Consider the following 16,990-nt stretch of genomic DNA (forward strand, 5'->3'; position numbering starts at 1 on the left):
GCCTGGACAATAGGTTTCCTGTCCAGGGAGGTGCCAGCACCTCCCCAGACAGGGGTTTTGTGTACTGGGGCAGGGAGGGCTGCATTCTGTGAATGCATCTAAACACTGCCAGGGGCACACAAGGTGCTCCAGGCATAGCCCGGTTCAAACCAGTTGCTGGGGCACTCCAGCCCCAGCTCTGGCATGAAACTGGACAAAGGGAAAGGGGTGTAACCACCCCCTTCTCAAGTCCACGCATAGGAGGGACCTAGGCAGGTAATCCAGCCCCTTAGCTTAGTATAAGTATAGGAGCTGTGTCTCCAGGACTTTAGATTATCCTGGAAAGAAACAAACATACAGAACTCTTGGACCTTCGACATTCTATTCTGACTAGAAGACATCTCCCTTGTGGTCAAGGAGTGCCCACCCTGTGCAAACAGGCACCACCAGTAACTTGCCGGTCTGCTCTGTCGGCGCTCCCGCCGGAACCCGAAAACTCAGCAACACAGGAATTGCACTCTCAGACTCCTCTGACTCCGACCCACATCCACAGCAAAGCTGAGACCCGTGGCGGACACGAGAGACATGGGACAGGGCACCCTGGACATCCTGCATTTTGCTAACTGCTCGACTACAGAGGTACCCTCGCAGCTGTGCATTGGGGTACGAGAAGCCCCAGACCCGAGCACCGTTTGCACCGAAGCTCAGCCCTCCACACTCCACGAGTGCCGCGTGGGTCCCGCTCTTGCATTTCAGCTCGACGCGTCTTCCCGGTTCCTTGCCTGTTGGCTAGTGAGCCCCTTGAAGACTTTTCTTCTGAACTAAACTGCTTTCCTGGTTGCTCCAGGCTTGCTCCAGCTTCCCTTCAAAGGAGAAGCGCCACAGACCTTGCTAGTCTGCAACAGAGCCAATCTAGACATCCTGCGCGGGTTGCGTTTGCCAAGGCTTGTTGGGTCCAATCCGGATACCCACACCGCAGCTGTTAGAAATGAGATCCCTGGCTGGCCAGGGCTTGCGCCAAAGTCTGTCAGAGACCACCACTCCAAAGTCAGGGCAAGGGAGTTACATGCCAAGATAACCCCTGCTCACCCTCTAGGTAACGTGGCGCGAGCAGCAAGGCTAAACTTGGAGGCTATGTGAGTTAAGTATTTGAGCACGCACCCCAGCAACAACCCCCAAGGCCCACCACAAAGGCAACTCCACACAAGGTTATATATAAAAATAGCCTTTGTATTATACCAAAACACATTAGATAAAAACACACACTTTACAATGTGCCAACAGGCACGGGCAGAATTTACAGGGATATGTACACAGGACAGGGCCACATGGCCACTGTCAGGAATAAGCACTTGGTAAAGAAATAGCACTTTTTAGAACTTAGAATACAATACTTATAGGCCTAGAACTTAGAACATAGAGCCTATCGGACAGTACTTTCTGCCCTGGTTGCGCAGGATAATGCGAGTGATCTCCTTAGTAGGCTTGAGCGGGCGGCCGGCTAGCTACAAGCGTTTGTCTGGGGCGACCAATGTGTGCGGCTCAGAGGAGGAGGGGGAGGCAGGATGCAGGCGGCCTAGCGAAGCGGCGCGGCTCGAGGCTTGGACGGGCGGCCGGGCACGAGCTGCCGAGGGGAGTGAGCGAGGCACACTTCAGCGAGACCTCTCAAGGAGCGCATACTAAAGTCGGCACGTCTCAAACAGCCTATTCAATATCAGGGCCATACTGTGGACCTGTTCCAGGATCTATCGGCAATCACCCTACAAAAGAGGATCTTTTAAAATAGCCACCACCTTCCTCCGCAACGAAGGGGTCCCTTACTCCTGGGGACACCTCTTTAGGTTAATCTTCAAGTGGAACGGAACCCTCCACCAATTGCGTTCCTTGAGAGACACCTGCTCCCTACTGGGTATCCCACACTAAGAGGACCGACCGGGGGACGAAGAAGGAGGGTGCTCTTCGAGAACCCCGCTCAAATCCTCCCAAGCGACAGGCGACGGCTGGCAGAAGGTGAGGCGCGGACGACCTTCCAAGAAAAACCTCAAGCCAGATCTAGAGACAAAGGAACAAGAAAAGGCAGCAACAATTCAGGAGGTTTCCAAAGACACTGGTGCCGGCTCCTGAGAGCTTATGTGATGGTCACATTTAGATAAGTATGGCAACAGGGTTGGGGGACGGGGCGGGGGAGTATCGAGCCGTCGAGCCGCCACTGCCACATAACCCGTACAAGTACTCATATACTACAGGTCTGAACTGACGTTACAGTGGCCTGGGTCAAAGTTCAACAACAGGATTTCATGTTTGGGAATGTTATTGCATTGATCTGTTGGGATGTATTGGGGAGGGGGGGGGACTGGTGGTATTGGTACTGTGCGAATTCTCACCGTAATTCCTTTGAGAGACATGTTATGGTCTGCCTGTGGGGGGCTCCGGCAGGGGGGCTCTGACATAGGTGGAGGCTGGGGTGGCCTCGTCAACGTAGGTGGGGGATTTTGTCAACACAGGCTGGGTAGGATGGGAGGAGGGGGTGCTCCACAGGGGAGGGCAGGGCGGAGGATGGCTTCTATAGAGGGAACAACAGGATTGACTTAGAATGTCACTTACTATAGGAACCTGGAATGTCAAGGGGCTCAACTCCCCGCAGAAATGCCAAAAGGTCTGGAAATATATTTTAGATCAGCATTTAGATATCATAGCTCTACAGGAAACACACTTGCTGAAAACTGAAGACCACTGGCTTAAACATAAGAAATATCCCCTTATGTATAAAGCCTCAGCATCCACTAAACAAAAGGGGGTAGCTCTTCTCTTCAGCTCGGCCGCTCAGTTCCAACCTATGGACACTCAGGGTGACAAAGATGGGAGATGGCTGATGGTCAAAGGCCGTATGAAGGGCAGAATGTGCACTTTTGTATCGATTTATGCCCCCAATACTGGCCCAAAAAATTTCTTGCTTTCACTGTTGGGAAAGGTGAATGATTTTGCAGAGGGCCCTTTATTCCTTCTGGGGGATTTTAACCTGGTCTGGCACCAAACACTTGATAGCACGCACACACGCCGTTCGGACATGGGTACTTTCCCCGACTCTGTACAGACACACATTGGGGACATGGGACTTTTGGACACATGGCAGGTCGTAAACCCACTTACCCGAGACTACTACTTCTTTTCACACGTGCACCAGTCTTATTCACGACTGGATTACATCTTTTTCAGTAGTCCCTACAGGGTAACCTACAGGACACAAAGATACTCCCCATCTCGGTGTCCAACCATGGGATGTATACAGTGTGTCTTACCTGGCTTGGTAACACCCCGAAACCTGCCCGTTGGTACTTCCCAGAAGCCTTGACGAGGGATAAGGAATCGAATGCGCATTTGAGGGAGACTATCAGACGAGAACTCTGAATATATTACCTGGGACACTTTTAAAGCGGTTTTGAGAGGTAAATGCATAGCGCTCAACTCAGCCCTGAATAGACAGCGAGCAAGAGAAAGGGAAGACTTAGAGGAGGAACTAACGACTGCTGAGCGGGCCCACAAGCATGCACCCACTAGGCAGACGCTTCGCACACTCACGGCACTCAGAGGCAAGCTACGGGCCATTTATAATAACAGGGCAGAGTTCACCCTCCTCAAGCTCCGCAACCTATCCTATACTCAGGGTAACAAGATAGGGAAGCACTTGGCCAGACAACTGAAGGACAAAAGAGAAAGAGAATATATAGGGGGTATTCAAGATGCGTCAGAGACTCTACTCCATAAGGACGAGGACAAGGCGGGTCTTTTTGGGTCCTTTTACAATCCCCTGTATGCGGCTGATACACTTGACATTGATCATCAACACGCCTTCCTGAGGGACTTGCCTGTCCCACAGGTCTCCCCAAAATGGAATGAGGCTCTTACTGCTCCAATTACCCTCAAGGAAGTACAATCAGCTATCAAAGCACTGAAACCCCACAAGGCGCCTGGCACTGATGGGTATACCGTGGTCTTTTACAAGACTTTTGCGGCTGACATCAGTCTACACCTGGTCCGGCTTTTTAATCGGATGGCCGCGGACGGCAACACCGCGGACTCCATGGCTGAGGCGGTGATCTCCGTGATCCCCAAACCAGGCAAGGACCCCACTCGCTGCACCTCTTACAGGCCCATTGCTCTCCTAAACATTGATGCAAAGCTGCATTCCTCCGTACTAGCCAAAAGATTGTATGAACTCATGCCGCTTATCATTCATCCCGATCAGTCAGGCTTCATTAAGGGACGCCAAACTAATAACACCCGGCGTATCGTCCATTTAATAGAGAAAGCCAACAGGTTTAAAATTCCTGCGGTCCTAGTCGGCCTCGATGCTGAAAAGGCATTTGACCGCGTGGATTGGGGTTTCCTATGGGCCACACTCGCAAAGTTTGGCTTCTTCCCCCAATTTACAACAATGCTCCAGGCCAACTATAGACACCCAAACTCCAAGGTCTCAGTCAACGGTGTGCAATCTACCTCTTTCTGCACTCCAGGGGGACTAGACAGGGTTGCCCCATGTCCCCCCTGCTCTTCGCCCTTAGTATAGAACCCCTAGCTATAGCGGTACGGGAACATCAGGGGATAGAGGGCCTCCCTTTCTCTGGTGAAGCCCACAAAATCTCACTCTTTGCGGATGACGTCCTCCTCTTCTTGTCTAACCCGCTGGGTTCGCTCCCATGCTTGCAAGAAGTGCTTAGCTCCTTCAAAAAAGCGGCGGGCTTCAAGGTCAACCTGGATAAGTCCTACATTCTTAATCTTACCCTCTCACACACAGAAACCTTACAACTCCGAACGCTAACGACTTTGGAGCGGGCGCCCTCTTCCATACAATATCTGGGGGTACAGCTGATGCCTAAGGTTGAGCAACTGTATGCAGCCAATTTTTCCTCAATCCTCTCCCGCATTCAAAAGGATCTGGTAAGATGGAAGCCGCACTTTCTCTCGTGGTTGGGACGCATCCATGATATAAAGATGACTCTCCTCCCCAAACTGCTATATCTATTTCAGGCGCTCCCAATAGATCTGGAAGAGGATTTTTTTAAACGACTAAAGACAATGATCCTGAAGTTCGTGTGGCAGGGAGGGCGGGCACGCTTCTCCTTTTTCATGCTCCGACGACCACAGAGGGAAGGGGGACCTGGACTCCCAGATCTCAGACTCTATTATAAGGCGGCCCAACTGCGTATTCTGGTCGAGTGGTCACAAATGGAATCGGAGAAGCATTGGCTCCACATGGACCGCAGTATAGCAGGAAGGACGATCTGGGACTTGATCTGGCGCAATAAAAAGGACAGACCCCTGAATGCATACATCAGCACCCCAACGCGCACTACTTTCAAGGTGTGGGACTCCGTGGCAGAGAGGGAGAGTTGGACGTCTTTCCCATCACCACTCGCACCAATTCACTTCACCTCATCATTCCCCCCAGCGCTTCAGGAGGGGACGTTGGATGCCTGGAGGGAGGGTGGATGTCTCGCACTGACGCATTTATTTCACAACTAGGACCCCCTTACATTCCAAAATTGCAAAAGGGACTATGGGGTAGGGGACCACGAGCGATACCATCACGCACAGCTGCTGCACTGGGCTCTTGACCCACGAATTAGGGAGGGTGCCACCAGACCCCTCACCAGGTTCGAATTGTTCCTCCTTAAAACTAAATCCATGAAGGGGGCTATCTCGGCGCTGTACAAGTTCCTACTCTCCACAGAGACCGCCCCCCGTCCACGATACATGTCATGGTGGGAGGGGATGGCCTGGCGGGACTTCTCGGAGGGAGAGTGGACCCACCAGTGGACAATATCTTTCGGTTCAATCAGTCCACAGCTTTAAGAGAAGCTCATTTGAAGGTAATGATGGATTGGTGCTTATACCCATCTAAACTAGCTAGAATTTTTCCAGGTACGTCAGATAGATGTTGGAGGGGGTGTGGCCTTTTGGGAGACTTCCAACACATATGGTGGGACCACCCCTCCATTAGGCCACTCTGGGAGGAGATTCTGGCTCAGGTGAAGTCCATCCTGGGATACCCTATCCCGACTTCAATGACAGAGGCCCTGCTTGGCATTAGAGACCCCATGCTAGAGCACCAAACCAGGGCTGATAAGAGAATTATGTGGCTATGTTTGGGAGCTGCCAAACTGGCTGTAGCGGCTGCATGGAAGAAGAGGGAAGCACCGACGATGTCCCTATGGCATTCCCGCCTGTGGCAGCTGCTAAGCTTAGAACGCATGACTGATATATCCCGAGAAGACTTTAAGAACTTTGAGTACCGATGGGGACCTTTGGTTTCATTCCTCTCGAAGGGCCTGCCGTCAGCCCTTTCACTCTCAGGGCCATGCATCTGTTCCAGCTCTGAGGATCAAAATACGGTTGACACTCTACTGTATAGCAACTCCACCACTAGGGAGCCTGCCCTAGACCACGAGATCACTATTCTGGAGGAACCATCAAGGAGAGGAAATATTCCTGCTCGTCCGCTGATCTTTTCTGCCACTGCTAATCTTAGTCTGCGATAGCGGGAGCGCCCTTTCGAGTCTCAGAGATCAGAACGATCTGCCGCGGTAAGAGTGCGGTTGCACTTAATTACGGACTCCAAGTTCATCAATATTGATACGCAAGGAAATATTGCACTTGGAAATATTTTTTTTTTCCAAGCGTATGGACACTGTTCGAGCTGCAATTTGAACAAACCAGTAATGCCACCTCTGTCATATGTAATTTCGACTATTTTACAATAAGTGTACAGAAAGCTTTGGCATATCTCGAGCACACGTCCAGAAGGAATTATTGTACTATATAATTAGGGCTCCCGGTTTTCCGTTTTTACGGATTTATACATGTAAATACAGACGGAAAACAATATTTCCTTTGTCTGTATTTACATTTAAAAACGGCAAAATACTAGCAAATGTTGCAGTGCCCCAGTGCACAAGACCGTGTACATCACGCATGACGCCATACACTGAGCATGAGCTCAATGCTGCAATCCCGGTCTTTCACAGAGCTCCGCTAGTGCTCAGCTTAGCAGCGCACCAGATCTCACACCAGCCTGTCAGAGAGCTACAGGCTCTGCGAACTTAGTGACGCCGCAGCTGAGTGCTCTGCGCTGAAAGTAAGAATAAAAGTAGATGTTGGACCGGCACCACAGCTGTTCACCTGACTGGACCAAAAACAAGTTAATGCGGCAGACTAATGCGCTTGTCACTGAACACTCCAGTGAGGTCAGCACAGACTGACTGACTGCAATGTGAGGCTGCAGAATGGCACGCACAGGCAGCTGAAGATGAATGATCATCATGACCGCAGGGCACTGAAAAAGCTATTTCTTTGAAAATCAGTGAATTCTTCACTCTACCAGGCACTTACTCTTTGCGAGGCGAGTGGCAATTCGGTACAGACTGCCTCGTGGCCTCAATCACCTGCGGCAACGCCTGGAGTGATTCTGAGTGCGGCTCAGCTGCAGAGTGGACCAGGGTGTGTTGTGGGCTGCTGAGTGAGGAACAACTTCAGCGGTCCGTGCACTCAGCTGTTGGCCCACAGTGGGGTGATGTGTCAGGGCCATCACAGGATCATTTGAAATGATTACCAACCCACGGTGCGAGCAGGGCTGAGCTGCGCTGCCGCTGCCACTGCCAGCAGCCAAAACGAACTATATTGAACTGCCGCCTGCTCGGCTAGTGCCGTGGGCGGCAGGACGTCCCAACAATTAAAGTGTGCATCACAAAAGGCAGTTCTTTACGTGTCCGTGATTAGGCCACTGAGCACAGGGAGGCCTGTAGACATTGCCCGCAGTCTGGGAAGAAGAGGTGAAAAAAAATCGAACAAAGACTCGTTAACAAGTGAATGGCCTTTTTTAAAGACGTGTTAAGTACTCGTCAGGTGCGGCTGGCAGCTCAAAAACTGAGTGTGTGTTCCCAGGAAGGTGTCTCTGCCTGGGCTGACACACAGGACGGATGGAGGGGGAAGGGGGGGCTTTGAGCCCACTGGGTATTGCGCGCCTGGTGGGAGAGATGGCCCCACTGTGCAACCGGGGAACCTGTACAATCCAAGATATGATATCTGATCACTTGGAAACTAGTCAGCCTAATTTGGAGAGCTTGGCCTGGATGTTTTCACTGGTTTGTGAAACAATGCAGGGGAGACAGCTACCTACAGAATCAAGCAATCGATTGAAATTCCTCAAAATGGATTCCCTCATCCTTGCAAGCAGTACCATCACATAACCAAGTGCATATGCGCATTGTCAATTAATATAATAAATGTGGAAAAATACTAGCTGTAGCTTCGTCTTTGGCTTGTGGCAAAAATAAATGTGGATAAATACAGAAAAAATGCCCCAAAAATAAATATGGATAAATACAGACGGAAATGGCAAAAAAATAAATACCATAAAACCGGGAGCCCTATATATAATGAAAGATATTTGCAGGATTTAAGCATTCTACGTGGTGTAAGGAAACTCCATGTGGTTCAGCCCTCCAAGAAAGGAACAAAATACTTACAGGGACTACGATTGTAATTTGTATCAGGTTTAAGAACTGCATCTGGCCTGATCACGTCCATATGTTTATTCAGAGTGTTACAGGGATCAAAGTCTAACCAGATTTCCTTTCTTGTTGCTGGTTGTTGGACTGGGCCCTTTTTGCAGGTTCATCCCTAAACTTTTTGCATTTCTCCGAGCCTTTTTCACTGTGTAGTGTTAATTGTTTTAGGCCACTGAGCACTTTAGCCCTGTGGTCCAGCGTAAAGTGCGTGCGCCCTCTGTTATATTTAGTGGGAGTGAGAGTGGCCTGTCCTCTCATAGGAATGCATGGGGGATTCCCTGCTCAGTGTGTCAGTGGTAATTCCTGTTATGAGAGTACAAGTATGGTCAAGTCTGGTATGTATGAAATTGTGAGAATAAATGCTGCGCAATGGTGTGAGTAGATTTATTAGGACTATGTGAGAAATGCCACTTTTAGAAGTTGGCATTTCTGTGTGCTATGTGGAGCCAGACGTGGGTTGAATAGATAGATCTGCAGTTGGCGTATGGGGAGGGGTGACCCTGTGATCTGAGCAGGGCTGTGTGGTGGGCCACAGTTGGGTTCCCCAAAGGTTGGGGAGATTTCCCACCAACAGAACCCCTGCCTTGTCCTCATTTAATTTTAGAGTATGGTATTCATCCATGGCGAAACTTGAGAGAGGCAAGCATTAAGGGCTGTTGTACTACGATTATCCTTTGAAGAAAGGGATACCAGTTCCAAGAAGGCACGTTGAGTTTTGACCACCTCCTGCCAGTGGAGGTTGACGGACTCTCTTGAGTCCGAGACCTTAGGTCTAATGGAAGGGAGAAAGGGACTGCAAAACGATCAGACCACAACAAAGGTGTAGGTGGATTTATCTGCATGTTCCCCGGATTACAACAAAGGTGTAGGTGGATTTATCTGCATGTTCCCCGGATTAGTAAGTATAGGATGCAGCAGATGTCTAGCTTTATGGCTGGGAGAGTGATTGATAAGCTTGATATCCAAGGCCATAGAATCCTCTATCAAAGAGGAGACGCTTCTACAGGGCATATTATCAAAGTAGATCTTAATAGCCCCCAGAATGGTAAAATTGGCGTATTTGAGGATCAGGGAAAGAATTTTGGTGATACTGGAACTACAGTAACCAGCAAAATCAGGTGGGTGATGAAATCCTCATGTGTTGGCCGTCATAGAAAAGGACAGCAATAAGAGTAGTGCTTCACACTCAGGGATGATACGTTTTTCAATCTGACATGCAAATAGTTTTTTTTTTTATGATAACAATGCCACCTCCCTTTATGCCTAAACAATTAACTTGGAGAATCCGATAATCTGGGGGTATAGTCAGAACAATGTCTGGCACTGAAGCGTCATTAAGCCAGGTTTCAGTTAAAAATATAGCATTGGGAGCGTGATCAACTAAAAAGTTAAAGAAGTCCAGTTGACGTTTAACCAACAAACAACAATTTAGGATAATTAACATGAAGCAAGTGGAACTGGATCTAATGTTAGCAAAGCTTGGCATTATCCTTGGGATACCAGAGCTATAGACAGAGCGGGGTGGGTAGCCAAAAAGTTGCAGTGTGGATAATTTCTCCCTGCTGAGGCTAGGTCTAATGATGAGCGGCAACCTTCAGAGGTTGGGGGGCGGAGATCGAACAGTTGCGAGGCAGAGGTAGAAGGAATACCTGCTGACTGTGGAGCAGAATCCCTGGCTAAGTTCATCTCTCCAAGTCAGGTCTTATGTAAGCAGGCAAGGAGAAGGTGACCAATATTATCGAACGCTAGAGCATTAATTGCTCTGTAGAATGGAAAACCCAAGACGGCCGCCGGATGCTACTTTTTTTCCCCATTTTGATTTCCCTTTAGAAAATCAGAATCAATTTAACAGTATTACAGTATTTTTGTTTCCAACACATACACACATCAGCACATAAGGGAATTTCTCAGAAGTGTATCACACGCAGTGACATTTAAAACAATGGCACACACCACAGAACATTTGGCCTTCAGATAGGGGCCTCACTTGCCACACCCACCTTACCATAACCAGGCAACATCCATTTACACCAAACCTAACCCATATAACACACCTGACCTTATTTCCATATTATATCATGCTATACTTGTCATACCAACCTACCTACCAGACAAAAACTACCTGGCCAACCGACCAATACCATACCTGGACTATATCTGCCTTTGCAGTGTGCATGTGTTATGACTGCCATGAGGTAGCGCTTTTGTGAAAAAGGGACAAGTACTGTTTTGATTGAATTTTGACAACATTGCAAAGTCATCAAACACTTCCCTGTTCAATTGCAAAAAGTCTTATGTAATAGCTTTATCATGCATTATACCCTATAGTTAAAACAACACAACTCACACATACTAATTGCATACTTCTCACCCCATAACATTTCACACTTTAACAAACATTTAGCCAACAACAATATAAACAGGCACTAAGTATATCACTTTACAAACACTTAATATTAACAGTAAACATTTAATGTTAATGAAATTCACCTTTCATCAACAATAAATTAACAATGTATCAATAGTCTTACAATGATTCTCTCTCAAGACATTAACACTAAACACTTACCTGCAGAGCCATTCCATAAAGGAGTGCCACTCAAAGCACAGTACCCAAGTAGGATTGTCAATGTAAACAGTGAGAGCAGAGAATGGGATAGATGCAAGAATGAGTAAACATCACGGAAGTGTAAAATTCCCAGAGGTTACATACTCTACAGGTCTCACATGAGCAACACACCTTCCACACCATCATTACATACTTTGTCAGTTTTTCATGCACAAAACAACTTTCTTAAATACCTTCCCAGAGTGCATAACTTGAGATTTAAATTTCCTGTTGGCTTCTATCCTTAATTTTGTAATGTCATCCTCCCTGGCAAACGTCCAGTGCTTTCTCTGTGTGCTGTTATGATACATTATTCTCTTTCAAATTCCTGTAAAAATAAGCATTCCAGTCTGTTAGCAAGTAGAGCCTCCACTCGTAACTGATCATTTAAGTATGGCTTCTTCAGGTTATTACCAATATGCAGTAAAACATGGATAAAAAATCTTAAACTTTAAATTACAAAAATTCAAGAATCCACTGTGCATCTGTAGAACCAATTAATTTCTGACATTCAGTGTTCTTCCATAAAACAGTGTGAAACTGAAAAAGATTCTCTAAATCTCAGAAAATACAACTAACACAAATTTGAGTCTTGATAGCCAATAGACATCTATTTTTCCTGAAACTGGTCTCTTATTTTTTGTTATTTATTTACCAACTTCTAGCGAAAGGATGGGTATTTGGTTCGACATATTTCACTATATATTGCACAGGAGAAAGCAATGTGACCCACTTTACTGTAGATGTTCTCCACAATGAAAAAAGTGGGAAGGATGCTAGTGATAAAGTCCACTAATTAATATACAAATATTTAGATTAGCAGCTAAATATGCAATGATTAATGTAAAATGCAAAGCCTAAATCACACTCATTTAAAATGTGTAAACTGCAGTAGACAGTTATAGCTATTTGTATATGCTACAGCAATGCTAAGAAGCAAGTTTCCTTAAATGTACTCCTATTCTATTTGAGCATTATGTGAGACATGAGAAAATGCAAAGTTTAGTCATTGCTAACAAAACTTTTCATAGGATACGCAATATATTTGATAAACCAGAACATTCTGTAGTTATACCGAACATGTCTAAGCATGTCACATTGAGGTCAAGCTCCTAAATTACGTTTGTGTACAATTCAGGATTTAGGTTTACTTCTAGTTTAAACAATAATACTGGTTCATGTAAAATGAGATGCATTACCTAACAATAACTTTGCAAGTTGATGTTTCTCATCTCTAGTACAGTTCATTGTTCACACAGTGAAACATGTAATATTTAGGTGTCCAACCTGTGTTTAATGCCTATGGGAATTAAGGCTTATGTAAGAATGTCTTTAGCTCACTTTATGATAAAGCTTTACAAACTGCATGTAATTTCAAGGGAAAGAAGTGCTGAACCTGCTCACAGAAATGCTGTTATCTTATTGGTCCAGAGAGGAAGAAGCCTACTACTATGCCTGCAACATGTATTCATGTCTTTTACATTAGTGTGTGCTCCTAGTTAGTTTGTGTTTTGCTATCCACTCCTTACCTACCTCATTGTCCAGTTTCCCTTGTCCTAGACTGATAGTTGTGGTTATTGCTGCTTTCATTCATCCTTACTTTATTTTGATGATTTGTGTTTACAAATCGCTACTGCAACTGCATGATCATTTGCTCGTATTACTGAGACTCGGCTGAGTTTCATGACCTCCTCTTTATGGGAAGTTTTGCTGTTTTAAATTTGGCTTTGAGCTTTACGCTACTTTGAGCTCACTCTTTTCCTTTGAACTTGAACTCTTCATGAGTTCTACTAAATTTGAAATTCCAGTCCTGTTCTTTAGAATAGGGTTTTACTCCTTTATGGAACGCACTAGATGCATTATTTGACTATTTGTTCTAACCACACCTTTTAATGAGATATCTGAAAACTTATCAAAGATGTATTGGCTAATTTAAGAATACAAAGACACTTATTAATCTCTTAATGAGAATGTAGCTTTTAAAACGGATTCAAACTCATCACGGACTGAAATTTTATTAGAAATTTTGCTTGGGATGCCAAAATAGCACTTTGAATCAAGATACAGTGTCAAAGATCACCGGAGTTGAGAAGAAACCAGTTCTGGAACGGGGCTTAACCTATAAGTGATGGTAATTGAAAGGCTGAACCATATTATCTAATTTTAGTATCGGTGTTGTGGTTTGAGATTGATTAAAGACCTTTAAATAATTTCTCAAGTTAGAATAAAATACCTGAATCCTATAATCCAATGCCCAGAGTTTGAGCAGCTGACCTGGTGCAATTTTCGAATGCGGTTGTTGTTTTGGAGGTGTGAGTATTAATAAGGTGATACGTCTCTTGTAATTGTATTTACAGTTGTGTTGTTGAGAGTGAATGGATTGATGTATGAAGAATTTTATTGTTTCTATGTAAAGAGATTGAAGAGTTTTAGACTTGATATAGTCCTGGGATACTTACTGAAGAATAGAAGACCCTTGATTGATATTAAGACAAGTTTAGAAGACACTTGATTAAGCAATCTTCAAACGGTATTTCCTGTTTGCAGGTTTTCTGGTGTACTGTGTGAGGTACCATAACCTACACAATTGAGATAATAAAATAATACAACAGATTATTAGTATTTCTATTTACTTATTCACTTATATAGCGCCTGAATCCCCTCTGTATGGATATCTCTGCGCTTGCAGACGGGTGGGACACTGACTTTCTAAAAGGGGAATGGTCTGTACACTGCCTTAGTGTAAGCGGAAGTGAATTCCAGTTCCGTGGAGCATGGTAGGAAAAGGCCCCCCCCCCCCCCTCCGGCCTTGGCCTTATTAATGCATGGGAATGTAAGAAGGGATTTAGAGCTGGAGCGCAGGTCTCTGAGAGGAGTGTAGTGACTAAGCTTCTCTGCCAAATATGTTGGTCCGTTTCCATATGCTGCCTTATGGGTGATGAAGCAATCTTCAATTTTATTCGCTTGCACACCGGAAGCCAGTGCAACTACCGCAGTAGCGGGTTCGACGGACACCAAAAGGGGCGTTCAGTACCAAACGCTCTGCTGTATTTTGCAACACCTGCAGGCGATCCAACGAGGCCTCATTGGCTGATAACAGTATACATTGCAATTGTCAAATCGACTTATGACTAGTGACTGGATAAGAGTCTCCCGTGTGTGGTCTGGAAGAAACAGAAATACTCGCCTCAGCAGACTTAATACATGAAAGCATGAGCTTACAGTTTGAGACACCTGGTCCTTCATTTTTAGACTCTGTTCAATGCGCACCCCAAGATTCTTTACTGATGCGTTCGAGGCGGTGGGGACACCCAACTCCGTGGGCCACCATGCTGGTGTTCACAGCAAGGTGGCTTCTCCAAAGAACATAATCTCTGTTTTCCCGGCATTAAGTTGGAGATAGTTGGTACTCATCCACTGAGATATTGCTAGCATGCCGGTAGAGAAGTTGGTCTGGGCTGTTATGGAGTGTTTATCAAAGGAGAAGGTAAGCTGGGTGTCATCCGCATAGGATATTGGAACAAATCCATATGTCCTTATGAGGTTAGCCAAGGGAGCTATATGGATGTTGAATAAGGTAGGGCTTAAACAAGATCCCTGCAGGACTCCCTTGGACAATTTCCTGGTCTTGGACATATAAGGACCCAAGCTAACTGGCTGGGAGCGGTCAGGGAGGAAGCTGGTCATCCACTGCAAGGCCTTTCCTTTTAGCACAGATTCCTCTAAGCTCCTGAGCAGCATTTGATGGTTAACGGTGTTGAATGCAGCAGAAAGATCCAATAGCACCAGCAGAGTGGATTGTCTTCTATCTAGTACTAGCCTAATATTGTCCGTCACTGCCACTATGGCGGTCTCCGTACTATATTTCGGTCTGAAGCCTGATTGTGACACATCCAGGCAATCTGACGCTTCGACATAGGCTGATAAATGCTTGTTGATGTATTTTTCCAGCATTTTGCTCAGGAGCGGTAGGAGGGATTTAGGTCGCAAGTTAGATAGATGTTTCATAGAGGCCTCTGTGTTTTTACCAGTGGTCGAAGTGGGGAAAAAAAGTAGGGGAACTGTGGGTGGAGAATCAGGGGGCAGGAATAATCGAAGATTGAATCAGTGGGCGGAGTCAGGGGTGTGGCTAGAAATAGCAAAACATACCATTTTTTAGTACGTTTAGCATTTCACTGACCAGTTACAGCTTATAACGTTATTTAATCCAAACAATGGATAAACATGTTTATTTGAGGTTTAATTCAGGAAAAAGCAAACACTCATAGGGAATACAGGTTTATGTAAAGCGTGCAAAATATAAGCAGGATCAACATGTTACCTTAATGCTTTTACTCTCATTGTTCAGAAAGCCATGATTATTTTTTGTCTCAAACATTGAGGTCATGAATACAGGGCTCCTCCTGTACACATGTGTTAAGCAGGGCTCAGAAGAGAAAGGGACTCTTCAGGAGAATCTAGACTCACGGAAACCCACAAAGGCTCCTTCACATTCATGTCAGCCAAGTAGCAGCTCAATCATAATATAGCAAAAAGAATAACTAGTGGACAGAATGCAGAACAATGTCATACATTCACCCCAGTACAGAGGTCTGGGCCTAAATCCATCGTTTCTTTGCTCACCATTCCAGTTTGGCCCCAGCCATATGCAAATCAGTCTTGATCCTTTGCCCTATGGGAACAGTCCAGCTTGAACTGCCAGGCCAGGTCCTCCCTGGACTAAAAACAAGCATCATGTGACCGGTTTCGGGCTTTCATCCCTCATCAGCCAGGATAGCTTGATTCCAGTGGCATGGAGAACACGGGACCCACGTCTGGGCATACCCATCCCACACTAGGTGACAAAAGCAAATAGAACAACTGATGGACAGAATTCAGAACAATGTCATAGATTCACCCCAGTACAAAGATCTGGGCCTAAATCCATCGTTTTTTGCACACCATGCCATTCCAGTTTGGACCCAGCCATATGCAAATCAGTCTTGATCCTGCACCCAATGGGAACAGTCCAGCCCGAACTGCCAGGCCAGGTCCTCCCTGGACTGGAAACAAGCATCCTAGGACCGGTTTCGGGCTTTCAGCCCTCATCAGCCAGGATAGCTTGATTCCAGTGGCATGGAGAGCACAGGACTCATGTCTGAGCATACCTGTCCCACTCTGGGTGACAAATGCAAAAAGAACAATTGATGGACAGAATGCTGAAAAATGTCATACATTCACCCCAGTTCAGAGATCTGGGCTTAAATCCATCGTTTTTTGCCCACCATGCCATTCCAGTTTGGACCCAGCCATATGCAAATCAGTCTTGATCCTGCACCCAATGTGAACAGTCCAGCCCGAACTACCAGGCCATATGTATTCAAGTGTCCTTTCATTTGGGAAGTGAACACAAAGCAGTACCCACTGAACTATGCACATAAAATATTGCTCTTTCATATGCATGGTACATGTTCTTTGCAGCAGGCATATTACCCCTCTGCGCTACCTTAGATGAGTAAAACAGCCACTAGACAAAACATGCTTCCATCTCTCTCCAGCAGGTACATTGATCACCAAAGTTATCTTGGCACTTGTATTGTTGACCGAAACCTGCTGAATATACAAAGAACTTTGCAGTGTTTTTAAAACTCCTGCACTTGTACAAAGCCGGTCCCCCCAATCTAAACTAGACCCCTACCCTTCCAGTCGCCCTGGGAAACGCCTGCTCCTGCCTTTTCAATGCTCCTGTCCAGTCAGTACTCCTGCTCATGCTCGAACAACACTCCTGCTTTGTCAATTCCCCTGCCCCTTCAATGCTCCTGCCCCGTTCGCTGCTCCTGCCCCGTTCGCTGCTCCT

At 46.2% G+C, this 16,990-nt stretch overlaps 1 protein-coding gene across 8 annotated transcripts in view; it reads right to left on the reverse strand.

The window, feature by feature from the left end:
* Window positions 1-16,990, reverse strand: part of CCNH (cyclin H) — a 249,184-nt gene that overhangs the window by 192,852 nt on the left and 39,342 nt on the right. For all 8 annotated transcript variants that reach the window (XM_086960869.1, XM_086960871.1, XM_086960868.1 and 5 more), the window contains exon 2: window positions 11,349-11,482. In XM_086960869.1, the coding sequence (XP_086816995.1) occupies window positions 11,349-11,465 (117 nt within the window). In that variant the 5' untranslated portion in view covers window positions 11,466-11,482. The remainder of the gene's footprint in view (window positions 1-11,348; window positions 11,483-16,990) is intronic.

The sequence above is a fragment of the Lissotriton vulgaris genome, chromosome 3_1 (genome assembly GCF_964263255.1).
Source record: "Lissotriton vulgaris chromosome 3_1, aLisVul1.2, whole genome shotgun sequence".
Lineage (NCBI taxonomy): Eukaryota > Metazoa > Chordata > Amphibia > Caudata > Salamandridae > Lissotriton > Lissotriton vulgaris.